At 45.5% G+C, this 13,120-nt stretch overlaps 1 protein-coding gene across 3 annotated transcripts in view; it reads right to left on the minus strand.

Moving 5' to 3' along the window:
* MDM1 (Mdm1 nuclear protein) overlaps window positions 1-8,607 on the minus strand; it is an 88,303-nt gene extending 79,696 nt beyond the window's left edge. Inside the window, exons 1-2 of one of the 3 annotated variants that reach the window (XM_073555486.1) lie at window positions 8,385-8,607; window positions 262-358 (exon numbers count right to left, since the gene is read on the minus strand). In XM_073555486.1, the coding sequence (XP_073411587.1) occupies window positions 262-358; window positions 8,385-8,402 (115 nt within the window). In that variant the 5' untranslated portion in view covers window positions 8,403-8,607. The remainder of the gene's footprint in view (window positions 1-261; window positions 359-8,384) is intronic. The other 2 variants (XM_073555485.1, XM_073555484.1) reach the window with 2 other exon arrangements.
* Window positions 8,608-13,120: the final 4,513 nt, after the last annotated feature.

Genomic DNA, 13,120 nt, shown 5'->3' on the forward strand with positions numbered 1-13,120 from the left:
TTTTTGCTGCCTTTTTGACTGCATCATCATACTGACAGCATCACAACCGCGACTTCCGGCTGTACAACAGTACATTGCATACGCCAAGTAATATGCAATCTGAAGTCAGGGTCAGGTCTTGGTACCACTAATAGTCGATTCACTACTTAAACTGTGTGTGAACATCATGCACCGTCCCGCTTTACTCTAACACTATGAGTTAATACAGGAAATAGTTTAAAAAAAACAACCTTGTAAGTCTCTTTACTGAATACTACTCACCAAGTTCATCAGACGGAAGTCCTGCCCATCTAGACATCTCGGTTTGATCTTCATCCCAGGATTTCCACTTGAAATTTCTATCATATTCTGATAGACCCTAAATTAAAATAACATTCATTCACATTTGATTTCTTAAGTCCAATGGTCAAATGAAACAAAAAAGGGTCATTTTTGTTTTAATCTAAATCTGTACAGTTGCCTCCTACAGGGACAGCAGTAGATGTTTGACGGGAACAGTAAACTGTTTATATGGGATATGTGTTCATTCTGCTGTTATCTACATAGAATTCATGTTCATTCCCCACCTATAAAGTACAGGGAATATAATATACACCTGATTATATGTGTTCATTCTCCAATTATCTGCATACTAGACAGAGGCTTGATGCTATTGCATCGGGAGGGCGGTAATGTCGCGTTGGGGGCAGGCTTTGCAGCGTTGAGAATCTCTCCCCCCCATGTGCTCACCCACCTATCCACGCTCTCATGTGCTGACTTCTCCCATCTGTGCTCTCTTCTTTGACCTGTCTACCCCATGTTGGCGTTGATATTTGCTTTTTAAAGGGGCTTTCCCACGAACGTTCTTTTTAAAAATGGTCTGTGTCTGACCGTGTACAGAGCATACCACAGCTCCTGTGCAGGGGAGGAAGCAAAAGACAATACTGACATTACCAAAATACTGAAATATTTTATCTCACAAAATGTATCCTCTGTGATCCCCTGCTGTAATGCCAGTATTGTCTTTTGCTTCCTCCCCTGCCCAGGAGCTGTGGTATGCTCCGTACACGGTTAGACACAGACAATATTTAAAATGAACTTTCATTCATGGGAAAACCCCTTTAACCCCTTCACCCCCAAGGGTGGTTTGCACGTTCATGACCGGGCCAATTTTTACAATTCTGACCACTGTACCTTTATGAGGTCATAACTCTGGAACGCTTCTATGGATCCCGGTGATTCTGACATTGTTTTCTCGTGACATATTGTACTTCATGTTAGTGGTAAAATTTCATTCAAATAACTTGCGTTTATTTGTGAAAAAAACGGAAATTTGGCAAAAATTTTGAAAATTTCGCAATTTTCCAACTTTGAATTTTTATGCCCTTAAATCACAGAGATACGGCACACAAAAAACTTGATAACTAACATTTCCCACATGTTTACTTTACATCAGCACAATTTTGGAACCAAAATTTTTTTTTGTTAGGAAGTTATAAGGGTTAAAAGTTGACCAGCGATTTCTCATTTTTACAACACCATTTTATTTTTAGGACCACATCACATTTGACGCCACTTTGAGGGGTCTATATGATAGAAAATACCCAAAAGTGACACCATTCTAAAAACTGCACCCCTTAAGGTGCTCAAAACCACATTCAAGAAGTTTATTAACCCTTTAGGTGCATCACAGGAATTTTTTTGAATATTTAAAAAAAAATGAACATCTAACTTTTTTTCACAAAAAAAATACTTCAGGTTCAATTTTTTTATTTTACCAAGGGTAACAGGAGAAATTGGACTGCAAAAGTTATTGTGCAATTTGTCCTGAGTACGCTGATACCTGATTTGTGGGGGGGAACGACTGTTTCGGCGCATGGCAGAGCTCAGAATGGAAGGAGCGCCGTTTGACTTTTTCAATGCAAAATTGGCTGGAATTCAGATCGGACGCCATGTCACGTTTGGAGAGTCCCTGATGTACCTAAACAGTGGAAACCCCCTACAAGTGACCCCATTTTGGAAACTAGACCCCCCCAAGGAACTTATCTAGATATGTGGTGAGAACTTTGAACCCACAAGGGCTTTACAGAAGTTTATAACGTACAGCGGTACAATTAAAAAATCATATTTTTTTCCACAAAAATGATCTTTTCACCCCAATTTTTATTTTCCCAAGGGTAACAGGACCCTAAAAGTTATTGTGCAATTTGTCCTGAGTATGCTAATACCCCACATGTGGGGGTAAACCACTATTTGGGCGCATGGCAGAGCTCGGAAGGGAAGCAGCACCATTTGACGTTTTTGGCTGGAATTGAGATCGGACATCATGTCGCGATTGGAAAACCCCTGATGTACCAAAACAGTGGAAACCCCCCACAAATGACACCATTTTGGAAACTAGACCCCCTAAGGAACTTATCTAGATGTGTGGTGAGAACTTTGAACCCCCAAGGGCTTCACAGAAGTTTATAACATAAAGCCGTACAATTAAAAAATCATATTTTTTCCACAAAAATGATCTTTTCACCCTCAATTCTTATTTTTCCAAGGGTAACAGCACCCTAAAAGTTATTGTGCAATTTGTCCTGAGTATGCTAATACCCCACATGTGGGGGTAAACCACTATTTGGGCGCATGGCAGAGCTCGGAAGGGAAGCAGCACCATTTGACGTTTTTGGCTGGAATTGAGATCGGACATCATGTCGCGATTGGAAAACCCCTGATGTACCAAAACAGTGGAAACCCCCCACAAATGACACCATTTTGGAAACTAGACCCCCTAAGGAACTTATCTAGATGTGTGGTGAGAACTTTGAACCCCCAAGGGCTTCACAGAAGTTTATAACATAAAGCCGTACAATTAAAAAATCATATTTTTTCCACAAAAATGATCTTTTCACCCTCAATTCTTATTTTTCCAAGGGTAACAGCACCCTAAAAGTTATTGTGCAATTTGTCCTGAGTACGCTGATACCCCACATGTGGGGGTAAACCACTATTTGGACGCATGGCAGAGCTCGGAAGGGAAGCAGCGCCATTTGACGTTTTTGGCTGGAATTGAGATCGGACACCATGTCGCGATTGGAAAACCCTTGATGTACCTAAACAGTGGAAACCCCCCACAAATGACACCATTTTGGAAACTAGACCCTCTAAGGAACTTATCTAGATGTGTGGTGAGCACTTTGAACCCCCCAGTGCTTCACAGAAGTTTATAACGCCCGGGCATGAAAATAAAAAAATCGTATTTTTTCCACAAACATGATCAATTATTCCCCAATTTTTTTATTTTCCCAAGGGTAACAGGAGAAATTGAACCCCAAAAGTTGTTGTCCAATTTATCCTGAGTAAGCTGACACCCCATATGTGGGAGAAAACTACTGTATGGACACACGTCAGGGCTCGGAAGGGAAGTAGTGACATTTTGGAATGCAGACATTGATGGAATGGTCTGCGGGTGTCATGTTGCCTTTGGAGAGCCCCTAATGTACCTAAACAGTGGAAACCCCCCACAAATGACCCCATTTTGAAAACTAGACCCCCTAAGGAACTTATCTAGATGTGAGGTGAGCACTTTGAACCCCCAAGGGCTTCACAGAAGTTTATAATGCCAGGGCATGAAAATAAAAAAATTGTATTTTTTCCACAAACATGATCAATTAGTCCCCAATTTTTTTATTTTCCCAAGGGTAACAGGAGAAATTGAACCCCAAAAGTTGTTGTCCAATTTGTCCTGAGTACGCTGACACCCCATATGTGGGAGAAAACTACTGTATGGACACACGTCAGGGCTCGGAAGGGAAGTAGTGACGTTTTGGAATGCAGACTTTGATGGAATGGTCTGCGGGTGTCATGTTGCCTTTGGAGAGCCCCTAATGTACCTAAACAGTGGAAACACCCATAAATGACCCCATTTTGGAAATAAGAACCCCTAAGGAACTTATCTAGATGTGTGGTGAGCACTTTGAACCCCCAAGGGCTTCACAGAAGTTTATAATGCCAGGGCATGAAAATAAAAAAAATCGTATTTTTTCCACAAACATGATCAATTAGTCCCCAATTTTTCCATTTTCCCAAGGGTAACAGGAGAAATTGGACCGCAAAAGTTGTTGTCCAATTTGTCCTGAGTACGTTGACACCCCATATGTGGGAGAAAACTACTGTATGTACACACGTCGGGGCTCGGAAGGGAAGCAGTGCCATTTTGGAATGCAGACTTTGATGGAATGGTCTGCGGGTGTCATGTGCGTTTGGAGAGCCCCTGATGTACCTAAACTATTGAAACTCCCAACAAGTGACCCCATTTTGGACACTAGACCCCCCCACGGAACTTATCTAGATGTGTGGTGAGCACTTTGAACCCCCAAGTGCTTCACAGAAGTTTATAACGCTCGGACGTGAAAATAAAAAAATCATTTTTTTCCACAAAAATGATATTTTTGCCCCCAATTTTTTATTTTCCTAAGGGTAACAGGAGAAATTGGACCCCAAAAATTGTTTTGCAATTTGTCCTGAGTAGGCTGATACCCTACATGTGGGGGTAAAACACTGTTTGGGCGCATGGCAGAGCTTGGAAGGGAAGGAGCACCATATGACTTTTTCAACTCAGAATTGGCTGGAATTGAGATCAGACGCAATGTTGCATTTGGAGAGCCCCTGATGTGCCCAAACAATGGAAACCCCCAATTCTAACTCCAACCCGAACCCCAACACACCCCTAACCCTAATCTCAGCCCTAACCCAAGCCCTAACCCTAGCCCTAACCCTAACCCTAGCCCTAACCCTAATGGAAAAATGGAAATAAATACATTTTTTTAATTTTATTATTTTTCCCTAACTAAGGGGGTGATAACGGGAGGGTTTGATTTACTATTTATGGCGGTTTTTATTTTTGGCAGCTGTCGCACGCTAAAAGACGCTTTTTATTGTAAAAATAGTTTTTGAATCACCACATATTGAGAGCTATAATTTTTCCGTATTTTGACCCACCGAGTCATTTGAGGTCTTATTTTTTGCGTTGACGTTTTTATTGGTACCATTTTCGGGCACGTGACATTTTTTTATCGCTTTTTATTCCGATTTTTGGGACGCAGAATGAACAAAAACCAGCGTTTCATGAATTTCTTTTGGGGGAGTGCGTTTACACCGTTCCGCGTGCGGTAAAATTGATAAAGCGCTTTTATTCTTCGGGTCAGTACGGTTACAGCGATACCTCATTTAGGTCTTTTTTTATGTTTTGTCGGTTTTATGCAATGAAAACTATTTTATATAAAAAATAATTATTTTTGCATCGCTTTATTCTGCGCGCTATAACTTTTTTATTTTTTCGCTGATGATGCTGTGTGGTGGCTCGTTTTTTGCGGGACAAGATGACGTTTTCAGCGGTACCATGGATATTTATATGCGTCTTTTTCATCGCGCGTTATTACACTTTTTGTTTGGCGGTATGATAATAAATCATTATTTTTTGCTTCGTTTTTTATTTTTAATTTTTTAGGGGTTCGCTAAAGGGGTTAACTAATGGGACAGTTTTATAGGGCGGGTCATAACGGACGCGGCGATACCTAATATGTGTACTTTTATTGTTTTGGGTTTTTTTTATTTTCAAAAAATGAATTTATTGGGGAATATTTTTTTTTTTTTTTACTAATTTATTTGGCGATTTTTTTTAAATTGTTTTTACACTTTTTTTTAATTTTTTTTTTACTTTATTACATAGTCCCAGGTGGGACATCACTGTCCTGTGACAGATCGCTGATCTGTCACATCACAGATCACTGTGACAGATCAGCAATCTGTCACAGGCAGTGCACAAGGCTTCCTCATGCCTGCGCTTTGCAGGCACTGAGGAAGCCAGCTTCCTCCAGGCCCCCGAAGGCCCCCGTCGCCATCTTGGATCCGGGGGCCTGGAGAAAAGGAGTCCCCCGCAGCAGCGCTGCACATTGCGCTGCCGTGGGGGGCTCAGGGAAGCATGGAGGGAGCCCCCTCCCTGCCGATGCTTCCCTTTAACTCCCGGTACACCGCGATCATGTTTGATCGCGGTGTGCAAGGGGTTAACGTGTCGGGGGCGGTCCGTGACCGCCCCTGACACATAGTGCCGGGTGTCAGCTGTGATAATCAGCTGACACCCGGCCGCGATCAGCGGCGCTCACCACGTGGGCGCCGCTGATCGCGCTAGATGTACTATCCCGTCCATGGGCATAGGGGCCCGGGTCCCATGGACGGGATAGTACGTCTGATGTCAAGAAGGGGTTAATGTGACCGGCTTCCTCTGCCTATAGACACGTCGCGCATCTGCCACCGGGATCAGCTGAATGATTCACTGCGCCTGCGTGAATTCCGCGCAGGCGCAGTAAGGCTGTGTGCCCACGATGCGATTTTTAAGCGTTTTTGCCGCAATTTTCGGCGCGAAAACGTTTAAAAATCGTGTAGAGAACGCCCCCCATGCATTCCGATGGCATTCCGCACATGCTGTGCTAATGCTGCGCTTTTTTGCGCGGCGGAATCGCATCGCGGAAAAAATCGCAGCATGGTCAATCTTTTGTGCGGAATCGCAAAGAATTGCCGCGATTCCGCACCCATAGGAATGCATGAGAATCGCTTACTTCCCGCATGTGGCTATGCCCACCATGCGGGAAGTTAAGCGTCTCATGTGCGGTTGGTACCCACGGTGTGGAGGAGAGGAGACTGTCCTCCAGGCCCTGGGTACCATACCCCTGTAAAAAAAAAGAATAAAAAATAAAAAATCGGGGTATATTTACCTTCCGACGTCCCGCGCTGCATTCCCGGCCTAAGCGTTCCCAGTAATGCCTTGCGGCAAGGTCCTGTGATGACGTAGTCTCACGAGATCGCTATAGCAACGCGAGACCAACATCATCACAGGTCTCACAAGGCATCGCTGGGAACGCTGTGGCCGGGAATGCAGCGCGGGACGTCGGAAGGTAAATATACCCCGATTTTTTATTTTTTTATCATTTTTAACATTTTATCTTTTACTATTGATGCCGCATAGGAGGCCTCAATAGTAAAAAGCTGCTCACACTTGTCAAACACTATGCTTCAAATCGCTTGGAGAGTGCTTGAGAAAATCGCGGTAAAATCGCGGTGAAATTGCGCGGGGAAAAAAACAGCGCGATTTCTGGGAAGGAGTCCGGTTTTCTGTGTGCGTTTTAACACACAATGTGGGCACATAGCCTTAATCAGACCGCCGCCATCTTTGTGCAGACAGATAGCGGCAGTCCCATTAAAACTGCTCATGCGCTCCTATTGTATAAAGATGGCGGCGGTCAATGAATCATTTGGCTGATTCCGACGGCGGCATGTTCACGACGGTGTTCCGCTGGTCGTACCACGCAAGAGGCTGGTGCCACCAGCAGTTTCCATATTGAGACACCCATCACTTGGGTATCCCAATATGACGATCGGTGAACTTCCGCCGCTTGAAATTCTGGGATCCGGACACATCTGGACGGAACAGGATGTGAAGACATTACAAGGGAAGTATATATTAGATATTCCAAATTCACTCCATGTCTAAAATGCACAAGAAACCTACTATACCTCTTCATATTTTTGGACTAATAAGTTATGTTCATTCTTTTCAGTATGTCCCGGAAGCCAGGATTTCTTATTTTGCCCCCTTAAATTCTAAAGAGCCCAGACACAGCATCTCCCACCTACCCCTCCACAGAGACCCTGCTGCGTTTCACACTCCCAGTTCTCTATTACTAGCCATAAAGCCCTGCTGTCCAGTCGCTCTCTTTTGACCCATGAGACAGCCTCTGCCTATGTACTTTCTGTGCCCTGATTTTCCACAAAGTCTCTGCCAGGCTGTCACTCACCCCTGCCCCCCACCCCCCGGTCCTGATAGGGCCATGTACAGTGGCATGTAAAAGTTTGGGCACCCCTGATCAATATGACTGTTATTGCGGACAGTTAAGCAAGTTGAAGATGAAATGATCTCTAAAAGGCCTAAAGTTACAGATGACACATGTCCTTCGTATTTTAGGCAAACAAAATATTGTCTTTTTTTTTTCATTTTACAAATTACAAAAAGGAAAATGACTAGCAATTTTAACCAAGGGTGGCCAAACTTTTACATGACACTGTATGGGGCAAAGTAAGTGGCTCCAGAAATGTGACGTTATGGGGCAGACAAACATGTACTAAACGGACTGTACTGACGTATATATAAGTAATAATATAGTAAATGAATACTAATGCCCGGTCCTGACCCTGAGAGTCACTGCCTCTGATCACACACATTGGTAGTAATGGCAGTAGAGCGATGCACAGCTGCACCGTGCGGACCTGCTGACACCCTGCTTTCACTGTTCATGCCCCTGCTCCGTCCTAGCAGTCACACAGCCAGGCACCTCACATAGTAATGTCACCGTCACACACACCTTGAATCGGACCGGCATCTTCCGTCCTCCGCACCCCGGAGCTCCCTCCGCGCTGGAGCCGGTGACAGGTGTCAGGCCCCTGTAAACACAACACGTTACCTAGGCAAATCCCAGTCCGCGTCCTGCTCGCATTGCGCCTGCGCTATGGTAACGGCTGTGGGAGCGGGGGCACCAATCAGAGCGCTTCTTCCGGCGTCTCCGCTGTGTTCTGGGGATTAGCCGCTGGATGATTGGCCTGTGCACACAATGGCGGAGTCCCCGGTGACAGCGGTACTGTCTCCTGTGCCTCAGCACCTGGGCATTCCGGGGAGACCTGCTGTTATATCCGGGCAGGTAGAGCCCTGTGTGCAGCCATGCTGACTGGGGCTCTTCATGGCCATGTAGCAGAGCTGAGAGTGTTGCATGGTTTCTTTGGTTTCTTACCTGTACTAGACACATATCTTCTTGCATTGTGGACAGGGGCTTAAAGGGAATCTGTCACCTTTTTTCGACTATGAGCTGGCGGCACCGCCATCAGGGGCTTATCTACAGCATTCTGCAATGCTGTAGATAAGCCCCCGATGTAACCTGAAAGATAAGAAAGCAAGAGTCACGGTAGATTATACTCACTGGGGGGGGAGCCGGTCCGGTCCGATGGGTGCCACGATGACGTCCTCTTCTTCCTGTCGCGGCGCAGGAGACAGGAAGGAAAGGAGGGCGGCATCGCTAGATGGGAGGCGCCCATCGGACCGGACTGCCCCCCCTCCCCGGTGAGTATAAGCTACCGTAACTCTTGTTTTCATATCTTTTAGGTTACATCGGGGGCTTATCTACAGCATTGCAGAATAAGCCCCTGATGGCGGCTTATCTACAGCGGCGGAGAATTAATTAAATTTCCATCTCCAAAAAGCTTGTCTGCAGAGGGAAGCATGAAGTGCTCTAAAATTTTCTGGTAGACGGCTGCGCTGACTTTGGTCTTGATAAAACACAGTAGACCTACACCAGCAGATGACATGGCTCCCCAAACCATCACTGATTGTAGAAACTTCACACGAGACCTCATGCAGCTTGGATTGTGTGCCTCTCCACTCTTCCTCCAGTCTCTGGGACCTTGATTTCCAAATGAAATGCAAAATTTACTTTCATTTGAAAACAACACCTTGGACCACTGAGCAACAGTCCAGTTCTTTTTCTCCTTGTCCCAGGTAAGACGCTTCTGGTGTTGTCTATTGGTCATGAGTGGCTTGACACAAGGAAGGCGACACTTGTAGCCCATGTAATGGATACCTCTGTGTGGTGGCTCTTGAAGCAATGACTCCAGCAGCAGTCCACTCCTTGTGAATCTCCCCCAAATTTTTGATTGGCCTTTTCTTAACAATCCTTTCAAGGCTGCGGTTATCCCGGTTGCTTGTGCACCGTTTTCTACCACACTTTTTCCTCCCACTCAACTTTCCATTAATATGCTTGGATACAGCACTTATGATTGGGTCACCAAGGAGGAAAGCAAGACCAAGCTAAGCCACAGAAAACCAGAGAGGTTGGTAACTAAGTGGATTGCAGACCCCTGATCCTATCCACACAACTAGCAGTAGCCGTGGAGCTTACCTACAATGATCCTAGACGCCTCGACACAGCCGGAGAACAAAATAAGCCTAAAACAAAAAAAGGGAAATCTAAACTGCCCCAGAGCAGTCCCCAAAGGAATAGATAGCCCCCAAACATATATTGTCGGTGAGAGAAGATGAAAACACAAACACAGGTGGGAAAATAGACTGAGCAAACGACGGGGCCCACACTAACTAGACAGGACAGGAAAGGAAAGACTCTGTCTGCAATCACGCAAAAAACCCTGGTTCAAAAAATGCCCAACACGTCTGATAGAAAAATACTGAAGTCACTAGATTTCGCCCACTATATCAGCACTCTGGTATATTCTGAAAGCTGAGCAAAAAGAGGCCAATCTAATAAGGGACAAAAACAAACTGGCTCAAGCAGTAACATAAGGATGGAAATTCAGCACAGCCCCAGCTGGAGCTGACTGAACACAAAACTGAAATAGACAAAACCAGATCAAATGGGAACAATAGCAAACGAACACTTAGCTGAGCATGCAGGGACTGACCTGGAAACTAAGACCTTAGGAGGCAGGAAAAAATCACCAATCGCTGTCTTAAATCCAGTCAGAAACTCCAGATCTCCAGTCATCCTCATTATCAGGTGGCAGGCCTCTGTTAATTAGATCAGCTCCATTACCTCCAGTAACCACCAGAGGGAGCCCGGAAAGAGAACTCGCGACCCCTCTGTCAATACAGCCAGCTCCACTACCTTCACCAGTAACCAGAGGTAGGCCAGAAAGCGAATTCACAACAGTACCCCCCCTTGAGGAGGGGTCACCGAACCCTCATCCATGTCACCAGGCCGATCAGGATGGGCCCGGTGAAAAGCACGAACCAATCTATTGGCATGAATGTCAGAAGCAGAGACCCAAGAATTATCTTCCTGGCCATAACCCTTCCATTTGACCAAGTACTCGAGTCTCCGTCTAGCCAAACGAGAATCCAATATTTTCTCTACCTCATATTCCACATTGCCTTTAACCAATACAGTGTCAGGAGGCGCCGCCATAGGAACTACTGGCTACACAAACCTCTTCAACAGAGATTTATGAAACACATTATGGATCTTAAACGTAGCTGGAAGAGCCAATCAAAAAGAAACAGGATTAAGAATCTCCAAAATCTTATAAGGTCCAATGAATCTTGGCTTGAACTTTGGAGACGCAACCTTCATAGGAATATTCTTTGACGACAACCAAACCATATCACCCACTTTAAACCGGGGACCAATGGTCCTATGTCGGTTGGAAAACCTTTGGGCCTTTTCCTGAGAGAGGGACAACTTATCCACCACTTGGTCCCAAATCTGCTGCATTCTCTCTACCACAGTTTTCACACTTGGGCAGGTCAAAGATTCCACTTGCCCTGAAGAAAATCGAGGATGAAGCCCAAAGTTACAGAAAAAGGGTGACATCAAAGTGGCAGAACTAGCTCTATTGTTTAGCGCGAATTCGGCTAAGGGCAAAAATGATACCCAGTCATCCTGATCAGCAGATATAAAACATCTCAAATAGGACTCCAAAGTCTGATTTGTTCTCTCAGTCTGCCCATTGGTCTGAGGATGAAATGCAGAGGAGAAAGATAACTGAATTCCCAGTTTGGAACAAAAAGCTCTCCAAAATTTGGAAACAAACTGGACTCCTCTATCCGACACAATGTTCTCAGGAATCCCATGCAACCGAACCACCTGTTGTAAAAACAAGGGCACCAACTCTGAAGAAGATAGCAACTTTGGGAGTGGTACAAGATGGATCATCTTAGAAAATCTATCACAAATCACCCAGATAACAGTCATTCTCTGAGAGACAGGAAGATCAGAAATAAAATCCATTGAGATATGGGTCCATGGCCTCTTGGGCATCGGCAGGGGCATCAACAACCCACTAGAACGACAAAAGGGTTTAGACCGAGAACAAGTCCCACAGGACTGCACAAAATTCCTGACATCACGAGATAAGGCAGGCCACCAAAAAGACCGACTCACCAAATCTCTGGTACCAAAAATACCTGGATGACCAGCCAACGCGGAGCAATGAATTTCAGACATTACTCTCTTCCTCCACTGATCAGGAACATACATTTTTCCCATAGGGCAACGTTCAGGTTTGTCCTCCTGAAATTCCTCCAGGGCATGTCTCAAATCAGGTGAGATGGCGGTGTGAGAAGCATGGGGGAATAGTGGATGAGGGCAGGTATATCTCACCCACATACCTTTCCTATGTGGCCTAGTCTGGTCAGTATGTCACCTGGTGACTAATGAGTAATGGGAGGCGGATATAAAAGGATACCATGTGGTGTGTTAGTTGCTCAGCCTGGGGAACACAGAGAGCATGTCTGTGTGAGCGACACTTGTGAGTGAAAGCTGTGCTTATGGTAACGCTGGTTTGGCTGGCTGGGAGAAGCCCTCCAGTTGGTAGTTAGTACGGACCCTGTTTAGTTAGTGCCGGACAGGCAAGGATTTGTTTTATGTTTTATTTCCTGTATGTTTTGCTTTCACCTGAAATAAACCTGACCCAGCGTCAGTTATGTCCGAATCCCGGCTGTGCACCTGAGTTTCATGCTAAACCCACGTGACCTTTGACCCCAGCAAAGGTGATCCCGGAGTGTTTTATCACAAATTGGTGGAGAACGTGGGCACCACGTTGAAAGCATGAACATGGAGGACGTGGTGAAAGCACTGGTACAGTCCACCTCCATCCAGCAAGAAGCTAATAGGGTGATGATGGCCCAGCTGAAGGAGTTGGTGAGCATGACAGCTACAGATCGTTCGCTTCTCCAGCAGGTGGCGCAGCGCCTGGCGACCTTACCTGAGGTTAACCCGGAGGCTGATTCGAGAGTGATTCACGTGAGTCGGTACTGGCAGAAGATGACAACAGAAGGTGACGTCGAGGCATGCCTGACCACGTTTGAATGGACGGCGGTGCGTGAAAAATGGCCGAAGGCCCGCTGGGCCGGCCTGATTGCCCAGTTTCTTTCCGGTGAGGCCCAAAAAGCCTATTATGACTTAGAACCTGAAGCCACGCAGGACTTTGACAAACTGAAAGCCGAGATCTTGGTCCGGCTGGGAGTGACGACCGCTGTCCGTGCACAAAGAGTGCATCGATGGACTTTTCAGCCGGATAAACCACCGCAGTCACAGGT

This window comes from Dendrobates tinctorius, unplaced genomic scaffold (genome assembly GCF_039654945.1).
Source record: "Dendrobates tinctorius isolate UK_male_01 unplaced genomic scaffold, ASM3965494v1 ptg000224l, whole genome shotgun sequence".
NCBI lineage: Eukaryota > Metazoa > Chordata > Amphibia > Anura > Dendrobatidae > Dendrobates > Dendrobates tinctorius.